Source organism: Palaemon carinicauda, chromosome 8 (assembly GCF_036898095.1).
Source record: "Palaemon carinicauda isolate YSFRI2023 chromosome 8, ASM3689809v2, whole genome shotgun sequence".
In the NCBI taxonomy this organism is placed as follows: Eukaryota; Metazoa; Arthropoda; class Malacostraca; order Decapoda; family Palaemonidae; genus Palaemon; species Palaemon carinicauda.
In genome coordinates, this window is record NC_090732.1 from 156,972,403 (window position 1) to 156,984,995 (window position 12,593).

Consider the following 12,593-nt stretch of genomic DNA (forward strand, 5'->3'; position numbering starts at 1 on the left):
GTTCAAGGCCCTCTACACGAAGAATACCTTGGCGGACCTCGTTGCGTGTGTGGATGCTGCCCAAGATGACGAGGATGAAGACTTCAACTTGAAGGCGTACTGGCGGCAGTACACCATAGCCACGTGCCTGCAGAATATTCAAAAGGCACTTCAAGAGATGAAACCTGCAACCGTAAATGCGAGCTGGAAGAAGCTGTGGCCCGATATTGTTTACGACGACAAGGGATTTACTCCGTCGGAAATCCAACACTCTGCAATACGGAAATCTGTGCAGTTGGCTGCCATAATTGGGGGTGACGGGTTTGGCGACATGACGACTGAAGACGTCGACGAGTTGTTGGACTGCCATTCCCAGCCCCTAACTGACGCAGACCTCGAAGACCTGACGAAATCGGCAAGTGAGGAAGAGAGTGAGGGTACCCAGGAAGAGACCCAAGAAAATGTAGAAGAAACGGGCTTAACATTAGAACGGCTCGCCAAGTTCTGCAACCATATGAAGGAGGCGAAAGAAATGTTGCAAGAGTGGGACGAGGATATGGTTCGCTCGATGCAATTCTGCAACAAGGTCGATGACATCACGACTCCCTACAGGATGCTCTTGGATCGAAAAAAGAAACAGCGGCAACAACTTCCGATCACAATGTTTTTTCAGCCTCGCAAAAAAGAGCCAGTTCCTCCTGCTAGTACGCCTTCGGAAGAAATTGAAGAAGTTGAAGAGGTGTCCCAGGAAAAGACACCTCCGTCTGAAGAGACGTAAAATACTATCATTGACTGCACAGTAGAACACATCATCAGCTTCATCATCATCATTTCTACTGTGCAGCAAATTCATCGCCATCGTCATTCAAGTTTTTCTTGAACTTCTTTCGTGGTGAGTACAGTAACAATCTTTATTTTTTACTTTAACCTGTTTTATAGTTTAGTAATGTACGTACTGTATGCATTAAGTTAAAGGGAAGGTTTTAAAAGTCTACATGTTGTAACCTATCATATTTTTTTTGTTTAAAATTTACATTTACGTACGTAAAACAATCTCTCTCTCTCTCTCTCTCTCTCTCTCTCTCTCTCTCTCTCTCTCTCTCTCTCTCTCTCTCTCTCTCTCTCTCTCGTAAATTGTTTTCCTGCTTTGCTACGTACAAGTACTGTATAATTTATATTTGTAAGGTAACATATTTTGTAAATGCTTTTACTGTAAATACTGTATGTACTGTATCATTATTTATCACTATCATCATGCGTGTTAAATGCCTTGTTTGTTCTGAGCGTGGTTGTTTACTGAGCGTACACGCCGTCGTTTCAGGCGGCGTCATAAAGAAAAAGATTTCATTTGGAAGTCCTAAGAAAAATACGTAAACTAAAACATTGGTAATAAAAAAATCAACATACAGTACTGTATAATCAATATAATCGATGCAAAAACTAACCATACGTACATATATGTGTACACTAAATGAGTTTGTTTCTTCATTATGATCAGAGATGAACGTAAACAAAACATTGGTTGCCATTTTTTATCGTGCTTTTTAGGTGTTTAGGAAACACATGATATAAAATCGCCTTTAATATTTGTGCCTGTTTTAGTTTAGGGTGCTGTAGTACATGCATTAAGTGTTCTGTACATTAAAGGGTGGTTTGTTAACAGTACTACGTACAAGGGAAGGTTTTAAAAGTCCGAATATACATGTTAAATAAATAGGTAAATATGCTGTCACTACTTCGCGGATTTTCACCTATCGCGCCCGCGTCTGGAACCTATCTACCGCGATAAACGAGGGTTCACTGTACTACACAAAATAAATTTATACTTTGCTTAAATCTATGTTCAAAAGAAGGCTACATGAGCCACTTTCAATTTCCTCAGCTGGTTTCTGGTTTTAGCCAACATAACATAACATATAAGTAATAAAATAAACTTAAAAAATAATGGTTTTGATGTTAACCATTCATTCAAGCATTGTTGTACTTTTCTTTTATCAATTCAAGCTGTTTTTCAACAACAGCAATTATCCAAAGTTTTTAATTTTGGGTTGTCGTCAGCTGACCTCAAGGTGATGGTATCGAGAATATGCTCACATATAATTAACAGCATTTGCTGATTTCTAATTCTTTAGTTTTAACTTTCGATATTTTCTTTGGTGATTTTTAATACGGTGCTGGATAGTATTATTTGCCAATTTCTAATGTTAAATTTCATGTTCTGACTTATACTTTTTAACATTACACTGTTTTTGGCAACTTCTAACTCTAAATTTCATGTTTGGGCTCTTGTTCTTTGGGCCTTTTAGTGTCAAACTAGTGTTTGGCATTATAAGAAATTCATGAATACTTAAGATGTGGATAACAAGAGTTGACTGTACTTTACTGCATTTTCATTTAACAAATTACTGCATTAATTTTCAGGACAAAACTTACTTTTCAAAAAAAAAAAATAAAAAAAAAAAAATAAAAATAAAAAAAATAAAAAAAAAAAAATAATAATAATAATAATTAAAATCTAAAAATTCTTACACACCCACGATATTATGAGGAGTCCACAATATAGATTTACATAGTAACAAATTAAATAATCTGCGATATACTGAGGGTGCGATAAGTGAACCATGACATGGTGACAGATTACTGTATTCAAAATATAAAGTGCTCAATTATCTTACCAGTTACTTTGCCTCCAATGGTCTGGGGAGTTATCCTTGACAAAATCCTGAACACGATTTCTTAATTCTGGAGGCTTCAGTAAAAGAAGTTGTATGATGAAGAAACATACATGGGCTTCACTTCCTTCTTGAGTACGGAGTGCCTGTCAAAAGAAAACTTATATCAAACCTTATACACAAATAATGCAGGTATATTATACTATTTACAAAACTGTTTTGGGTTAAGTGAAATACTGCATTTTATCAATAAGGGAGTGAGAAAACTGGGATATTTGCACAATTTTAGTTATAATAGCAAACAATAAAACTGAAGTACATTACAGTAAGTACTGCAAAATAGTCTATGCTTATCTACAGTAATAATAGATGTATGTAAATTATCAGTCATGGCAGAAGCTCCTGGACCATCTTTCCTCCCCAGAGAAACCAGTATCCTTTGGAAGGATGCTTCTTTGCTCTTTACAATGGGCACTAAAGAGCTGATTAGAACAGAGAGAGCGATTAGAACAGCCCGCCCACCACCTACCCTCCCTTGTGAACACTGTCCGCGACTCTTCCAACACAGACTAGGACTTAACAGCCACATCAGGCATAAGCACCCACCCCATAGATAGGAGGCTGATGGCTAATGACAGAACCCAATACTCGGACACGAGTGGGCGCCGACGACGACGACGATGTAAATTATATTGACTGTAAAGTACTTTACTAAAATAAAACAGTACAGTATAATATTGATATACCTCAACTAGTGAATAAGTTCCATTATGAAAGCATGTTCAAAAGTTAATTTGTTTGTAAGTTCAGAACAGTCAACCTAGGCATCTAGTATAGTAGTTGGCCTAGGCCTATAGCAGTGTAGAATAATTTAAGCTTTGTTCAACATAACTTGATCTTGTGAATGTAATTAAACTTTAAAAAAAAAAAAAAACTTTCATGCCTCCTTGAAAAAGAGGATTGTCTCTGAAAAGTTCAGTAACGCTAAATATGCCGCCTTCAACCCTTCAACTCTTGATAATTTATGTGGAAATACTTGTCTTACTGTGACCATGTACCAAAAAACTGTTCCTTCCTTAAATGGGCTCTCCTCCCTTGGCAAGAAGCATCTGAAAAAAGAAACTCCTGAGTTGAAACTTGTAGGAGAGTTCAAGCTAACAGATTCTTCCCCTTCAGCCACCACGAGAGATCTGTCTTCACATCTCAGGGATCTTCAAAAGAGCTGATGGGGATCTGATATCTGCGACCATCAGCTCTTTAGTGCCCATTGTAAAGAGCGAAGAAGCATCCTTCCAAAGGATACTGGTTTCTCTAGGGAGGAAAGATGGTCCAGGAGCTTCTGCCATGAGTGAGCTGGAAGGATATCCATTTCCAGAAAGGAAGCTTTAACCTGTCTAAACCTCTAAATCCTATTTCAAGATGGATACGCTCTGGCTTGGGCCGAGTCTTTATCCATGCCAAAGTACTGTATGTGGTGTTGAAGGACTAGGGTGGACTTCTCCAAGTTTAGTGAGACCCCCAGCTCTTGATAAAAATCGAGTAAGGAGAAAGGAGTTGGGACCTTAACTCTGCTAGGAGAAGCCAGTCATCCAGAGTGAACAAGTGAGTAAATACTTGTGGTACTGTGGACACATTTCATGAAGCATAGCACCTTGAATTGGTATACTTTCTTTCTGAAAAGGAAATGCAGGTACTTCCTTGACTTTGGATGGACAGGGTTTTGGAACTAGGCATTTTTCTGGTCTATAGTCAGCTGGAAGTCCTTCTTTCTGATTGCCTGAATTACTGTACTTGGTGTGTATCTTATAAAAAGACGGGATTGTCGCAATCCGAGATAGTGGAGGGAGACAGCTCATGAATGGGCTTGTGGTACCTTCAGCGAAATACTTCTATTGCCCAGGGATCTGTCCCGAAGAACTGCTACCTTGCCAAATAACTTTGCAGGCATCACCCACTGTGGTAAGTTGGGGGACATACCTTCCTTAATGGAAACCTATGCCCCTTTGGTAAGAGGGATATCCTCCATGATGAAAGGGAGGTGTTGTGTCCTGTCTTTTGAAGGAGGAATTATTCTTCGGTTCCTTAAACACTAACTGAAACATATTTCTGGAGAGGAACCATAAGATATCTGAATACTCATAAGGGTTATTGAAAACCCAGTGCATTCCCTATGCAGAAATGTTAACAAAATGAGCGGGTAAGCTAACTTGAAATGCAATAAAAACTCATAATAATCTGAAAGGGGGACATCTTAACACAGCAGCTGTGAAGGAGAAACTGAAAGGGAACTCTCAGCATGCTACTGTACTTGCCATTAACTGCTACATTGTTTCATTACTAGCAGTATACTGGTATATCTTTTTGAAAGAAGAGAAACTGGAAACTCAAATTTTCTTATAATTGTTCTGGGGTAAAAATTGATAAACCACAGAAGCAACATGAACATCAGGGAAGGTTCATAAAATAAATGTGAAACACCAAAGCTATGGAATAACTTTTTCTCATGTAGTTGGCCCAATGGGTAAGTGGACTTTTAGGGATAGCTTTTTAGATAAGGACGACTTACTGTGTTAATATTTATCGAAAAATCTATTATTTCAATACTCACCTAGAATCTATATACTATGACTGGCTGAAGTGAAAACTTCTCAATATTTTTCTTCTTAGAAATAACAATTTGCCTTATCCCAAATCATGACCCCTACTCCCTGTGTTACCAAATAGATAGCCTACAAAAATCAATCAATCAATCAATCAAATCTATCAATCAATCTATCTATCTATCTATCTATCTATCTATCTCTCTCTCTCTCTCTCTCTCTCTCTCTCTCTCTGTGTGTGTGTGTGTGTGTGTGTGTGTGCAAAAATAACCCAACATTACACTGGTCCAAGCAACACAAGGACAACATTTCTTTACGTTGTTAATAGATACAGTAATTCAAAAGTAGCTACCAATACAGTAGGCACCAAAAACCCTGAAACAAATACCACTGATTTAATTTATGTACTGCAAAATTGGCAGAAAAATTGGCACTGTCCTTTGGGACAGTTTCCTAGGAAGCATGTAACTGAGTGTTCATATTAAAAAATTATCGCAACTGTGCTCTTTATTTCCAATTTAAAGTACTCAACACTATCAATGGTAACATACTTATCATGGTCTTTATCTAAATGATGAGAGAAACGATTACCACAAATAGATCTGGGAAAAGCTCCAAAGGCTTTACAACAGATTCTAAATCATCCATGCAAACACTACTCTTGCTATCCCAGTCTTATTTCCACATACGCTTGTAATCTAATATTCAGTTATATCCTACGCCAAAAGACCAACACACTCATAATTCCATTTCATAAAGTACAAATTCTTCCCCCTACACAGGAAACCCACAGAATGTGGTTCCCATCAATCACTGTTATAAAGAACTAGATTGGCATTTTACACAAATACAAATCTAAGATTCGGGAGTCAGATCTATTTCTTCCCATCAAGTTAGCTAAACAACAAAAGTAACAACATTTCCAAGACCAGGAAGGACAACAAAGGACTTGGCTGTGAGCGAAGTTGAGATTATTTGTTCAGTTCTGGGACAGAAAAGTTTTGAAAGGAGACAATGGATACAGACAATGTCTCACGGAATAAGGGTTATCTTGCCGGATAAGGCAAATTGTTGTAGTTCATTAAATTTATTGTCAAACTATTTCATTTGAAATAAAAAATTCTGTCTTCTGTAAAGGTGTTAAAAACAAAATAATGCTGTACTTGTACTTACCAGACATAACATTAGTCTATCTATTGGAACTATGTTGTAAACCCAAATGATGCTGTTCATTGTTTCAACATATTTTGTTACATGCTGACCTCCTGCACTATTAGAAAACTCCAACACTAAGAAATCACAAAGTGTACGAACATGAGCTGCTAACTGCCTAGGACCAACACGCTCCAAAACCCTGAAAAAAAAAATTCAATATATTTAACTACACTATGGCATTATATCATGTTTCAATGCATCCTCCTAATATTTGAGAAATGCTATATCACAAAAAGGAAGACATCCAATTTGATATTTACAAATGTACCTCAACCATGTAGAGTTCTGTTCCAAGAGCTTATTCATAAGTTAATTTAATAGCATGTCAAAAAGAGTTAACCAAGGCATCAGCTTTGACATATAACACTCTATACAATATTTTCTGTAAATACAACTTAGTACAGTATTTGTAATTGTAAAATCTTTAATGCTTCCTTGAAAAGTATTCATGAAATAGAGTCAATTAAGTTTATACTTTAAATTTATTGTTGCTAGTAAGCAAAGCTCACAAAACAACGTCATCAGTTTTTGTTTATCCTCCAACTACAACCTTCCCCTTACCTTCAACTAAGCTTTGAAAACAAGTTGCCTACAGCCATCTATAGCGAAGAAAATACTGTACTGAAAAGCCTTGTAAAAACAAACACCGTATAGAAATTTGCAATACGGTCGGCACTCATTTTTAGCAATAGTTGGGTTAGAGACAGGGCGCAAAAAAAAAAAAAAAAAAAAAAAAAAAAAAAAAAAAAAAAAAAAAAAAAAAAGCAAATATGGGATGCACTAGGAAGGCTACCTCCTAACCTAAAAAGTCACTGACCCTCGCCATCAACGGGTGCCTGAGCTGATAGTTAACACAGTAAATACTGTATAGTATTGTTTTTACTTGGTTTCTGTCACAGTTTATAATCATATGTACAGTGTACAGAACATGTACACACATGTAAACTACGTACTGGACACAGTAAGGCTACAGTGCAGTATTCTGCTAAAGTAAATATTTACTGAGTCGTCATCATCCCCTTACTGTTCTGTATAACAAAACATTTGTTCCTATCAAGTAATACTGTAATCTAATACTCGCTGATACCGTAGTGTATATTACTGTAATATATGTACAGTAATATCACTATAGTAGAGCTGTAACTGTAAGTGTTCGGCGTTTTCTTTCAGACGACACACTTAGCCTACACGTTTTCTTGAATCATGACGCAACTCCTTGTCTCTTGTGCAGTATGCTATATCTACAGTACAGTACCCTGGTAATTATATCTATTCCACCTTCTACTTAAAGGGGCTAGAAAAATCAAAAGATAATGATAAATGTATCGTCAGTAACATTACAGTACAGTATACTAATTGCATAAACGCATACAGGTATTACACCCCCAAAAACAGAAAAAAATAAACAGCTATTGCGTTTTAATAATCGTATGATTTTATCTTTTTCCATAAGAGTTTAGAAAGTTTGACTAAACAACATATGTGCTCAGTATAATCAAATACTGTTGTGTTTTTAAGTAAATTAAAAATAAGAATTAATTTTACCGTTACAGTAAAAACATCATACATACATATACCAAAGCACTTCCCCCAATTTTGGGGGGTAGCCGACATCAACAAATGAAACTAAACAAAAAAGCTGAATCCCCTACTGCTGCTACCTCCGCAGTCACCTAAGGCACTGGAGGACGCACCAGGGCCTACCGATACTGCATCACAATCGCTCGCTATTCATTCCTATTTCTAGCACGCTCTCTTGCCTCTCTCACATCTATCCTCCTATCACCCAGAGCTTCCTTCACTCCATCCATCCACCCAAACCTTGGCCTTCCTCTTGTACTTCTCCCATCAACTCTTGCATTCATCACCTTCTTTAACAGACAGCCATTTTCCATTCTCTCAACATGGCCAAACCACCTCAACACATTCATATCCACTCTAGCTGCTAACTCATTTCTTACACCCGTTCTCACCCTCACCACTTCGTTCCTAACCCTATCTACTCGAGATAATACACCAGCCATACTCCTTAGACACTTCATCTCAAACACATTCAATTTCTGTCTCTCCGTCGCTTTCATTCCCCACAACTCTGATCCATACATCACCGTTAGTACAGTCACTTTCTCATACAGAACTCTCTTTACATTCATGCCCAACCTCTATTTTTTACTACTCCCTTAACTGCCCCCAACACTTTGCAACCTTCATTCACTCTCTGACGTACATCTGCTTCCACTCCACCATTTGCTGCAACAACAGACCCCAAGTACTTAAACTGATCCACAGCCTCAAGTAACTCTCCATTCAACATGATATTCAACCTCGCACCACCCTCCCTTCTCGTACATCTCATAACCTTACTCTTACCCACATTAACTCTCAACTTCCTTCTCTTGCACACCCTTCCAAATTCTGTCACTAATCGGCCAAGCTTCTCTTCCCCATCTGCAACCAGTACAGTATCATCCGCAAACAACAACTGGTTTACTGTACCTCCCATTCATGGTCATTCTCGTCTACCAGTTTTAATCCTCGTCCAACCACTCAAGCATTCACCTCTCTCACCACTCCATCAACATACAAGTTGAACAACCACGGCGACATCACACATCCCTGTCTCAGCCCCACTCTCACTGGAAACCAATTGCTCACTTCATTTCCTATCCTAACACATGCTTTACTACATTCGTAGAAACTTTTCACTGCTTGCAACAACCTTCCACCAACTCCATAAAACCTCATCACATTCCACATTGCTTCCCTATCAATTCCATCATACGCTTTCTCCAGATCCATAAACGCAACATACACCTCCTTAACTTTTGCTAAATATTTCTCGCATATCTGCCTAACTGTAAAAATCTGATTCATAAAACCCCTACCTCTGGTTATGCGTGATAGAAAATATACTTCTCTACATACGGTTAGCATAAATAAAGTACAGTTTGTATGGTACTGTATATTTCATATATGGAGAGCATTGTGCAGTACAGTACTTTACGTATTGTATTATTTTTCATTTACCATTGCATTATGTGCTAATAACAACTTCATTTACAGGTATTAACAACTAGGTTAGGTATATTGAATGAATTAAATGTATATAGCTGTATTTCATTGTGGTTATAGCTTTATTATAGAATTTATTGTGATGTTTCGTAGGGCTTGGAACGAATTAGGTGATTTACAAGTAAAACTGCCCTGATTATACGAAAAAAAAAAAATCATGATACGAAAGCCTCTCTGGAACAAATTAATTTTGTATTTAGAGGTATCACTGTAATAATAACAGCTCCATAAATATGAAATAGTGCAGCATAATCTGTGGAGTTTACCTCCAAACCATTTTTGTTTGTTTGTTTGTTTGAGAGAGAGAGAGAGAGAGAGAGAGAGAGAGAGAGAGAGAGAGAGAGAGAGAGAGAGAGGAGAGGAGAGGAGAGAGAGAGAGAGAGAGAGAGAGGAGAGAGAGAGAGAGAGAGAGAGGGAGAGAGAGGAGAGAGAGAGAGAGAGAGAGAGAGAGAGAGAGAGAGAGAGAGAGAGAGAGAGAGAGATCAAACTCTCATCTTTCAAGACAGATGTATTCGGCTTGGTAAGATGATGGGGATATTAGGTTCCCAATGAAGAGTTTTAGACAGTCTTCCCACCTTTTTAGTAAAATATTCTTTATTTTTAAATTACAGCATTCTGGAAAATAAAGTTCACATCAAACTGAATAAAAAAAAAAACACAAAATCATGATATATTAACATAAAGATAACAACAAAGTATGGATAAGAAACGTAAAATGACAATATATTGACGATGGAGAAAATGGCAATATATTTCAATTATGCGAGTAGGCCTCTCAAGGCCAAATAAAATAACTGCCTACTTTGCCCATCTCTTTTTCTGGTCAAATTTCCTGCTTTTGACCTACAGTACATAGTTATTGTCTCTTTCAGCATGATCATAGCCACAGTTTGTAAATATAGGAGTGAAAATACACGTACCAATAACTAAGTAGAAAATACCTTGGACTAAAGTGACACAGTTCCTTGCAATTCTTTTTTTTTAGCTTAGTTAAGGGCATGGTATAGATAAATTGGTATATTTCTTCCTCAGACACCAGAGAAAATGATTAGAATATTTTGGAGAAACAATATAATAGCTTTGACTGAAATACTGTACTGTATATGACAAAGCAGAATAAATACTTATAACAGATCCGAAAATAAGGTTGTTAAAGGGTTTCGACCTGCTCGAGTACATATAGAAAAAAAGACTTTTTAACCATCAGAGTTATTTTCTCATTAAATTACTATTTGAAAAAAATAGACATCTTACAATAAAAAATTACAACAATCTATATTTTCAAAATTCAATTCCAATACAGAGGTCAAAAGTTATGCCATTTAAGAGGAGCAACTCACCTCTGATAGGAATTTTGTTTATTCAAGGTATTGCATATCTGGCTAGGAGAACATCTATACTTCATTTAAAACAGTCTATATAATTAAAAGTGACTTCTATACCTTGATAAAATAATCTATAAAAATGCATTTTTTTTCCCTTAAATACAACATTTTGTGTATCAAATTCTATTTCAAATACTTCTTGTCCAGAAAAATCAGTAGAGAAACAAAATAGTAGGAGTTTTAGTGTAACCCTTAATCAATATTGTTTTAATGGGGCCGAGTCATGGCCCCTAATGAAATTTGTTCACTTACTTGTATGCAATTGGGGGTAGTCTCTCTGTGTCAAGAACCATCTTAAAAAGCAAACACAAGAATAGTGGAGATGTATTATGCTGAAGAGAAAAGTGTGCTATGATGTCGTTTTCATTGCTCATTGATTTCCATTTTCTATACTCTTCTTCAACAGCTTTCTGTAAGAGAAAAACCAATAATGAAAAACAACTTACTATACCTACAAAGTAGTATTGAATACCATGTAAATAAGGTCATCATATGGTGTATTGAAGAGAAATTCTTCAAGCTTCTATACAAAAGACAGTAATACAATTAACAGGGACAAAACCTCTCAGAAAGTAAATATAACTATCAACTTTTTCGTTTACTATTTCAAGACAATCCACTCATCACTATTTTATCAAACGAAGTTACTGCCTTACTCAGCATTTGGGGTAATTTATGGCACAGAGATGCTAGCCAAACCTAACTATGTACCAAAATTACATAGTTTATTTGGCTTTACTAAATTATTTATCTTAAAAACTAATTTAAAATCTTTTTAAATATTTAACTAAACTGTACTGAACCACTACCTACTATTTACGGAAACTGATGAGTATGAGATAAAGAGGCTTGTTCAAGCAAGTGAGATAATGAGCTCCCCATTGACCCTAATGAAGGCTGCTATATGCTACTGGCCAAACGTAAGAGAACGAATCACACAGCCATTCAAAAAAATTGCAATCGAAGAGATCCAGTGAAACTTTATACAAAATGAGAACCATTAGTCTAAAAGAATCATATGATATGTCAGGCCAACCACAATATAATAATACTGTAGATGTAAAGGGTGCTTATTTTGCAGAGGAGTAACAATATATCTAAACAAACATTTCAGCACACAAGGAATAAGCAGAGGTTTAGAGATAGGTATTTTAACAAGAGCAGAGATAAAAGGATCTAGGCTACCATCTCTATCTTCAGCCTCTCAAAATCTTGGTGTCTAAAAGAGCAGCTAGAAATGCGCGTGTGATAGTGATTCTGCAGAAGAGCAAAAGTGAATACAGAATTGAAACCTTTGCAACAGGCTCTCAAACCTGGGAGATACCATGTACCACCACAACCATTACTGAATAGTGTATTAGAACTCCTAGTATTTAGTTCGGAGTTTGAAACCAGGTATATTAAGCCTGAAATATTACTCTAAATCGAGTATTAGATGAATTTCTGAGCTACCAAAAAAGGATATAAATTCCCAATTGAGTGTAGGAGATAACAGTAAATTATGCAAATGATGACAAGATGCATTAAATCTGGCACACTTGTTCTCCAAGTTATACTAATCAAATCTGGCCAACTGAAAATCCAAGATGGCCGCTAAATCAACCACCCACCCTTGATGTTTTACTTCAAAGTATTTGTCATTGTCTGGGTAAAATGATCTAGAAATGAAT

At 36.7% G+C, this 12,593-nt stretch overlaps 1 protein-coding gene across 1 annotated transcript in view; it reads right to left on the reverse strand.

Annotated features, from left to right (window-relative positions):
* LOC137646049 (mediator of RNA polymerase II transcription subunit 23-like) overlaps nucleotides 1-12,593 on the reverse strand; it is a 714,542-nt gene that overhangs the window by 116,574 nt on the left and 585,375 nt on the right. The window contains exons 17-19 of the mRNA XM_068379200.1: nucleotides 11,176-11,333; nucleotides 6,425-6,605; nucleotides 2,655-2,797 (exon numbers count right to left, since the gene is read on the reverse strand). Coding sequence (XP_068235301.1) covers nucleotides 2,655-2,797; nucleotides 6,425-6,605; nucleotides 11,176-11,333 — 482 coding nt within the window. The remainder of the gene's footprint in view (nucleotides 1-2,654; nucleotides 2,798-6,424; nucleotides 6,606-11,175; nucleotides 11,334-12,593) is intronic.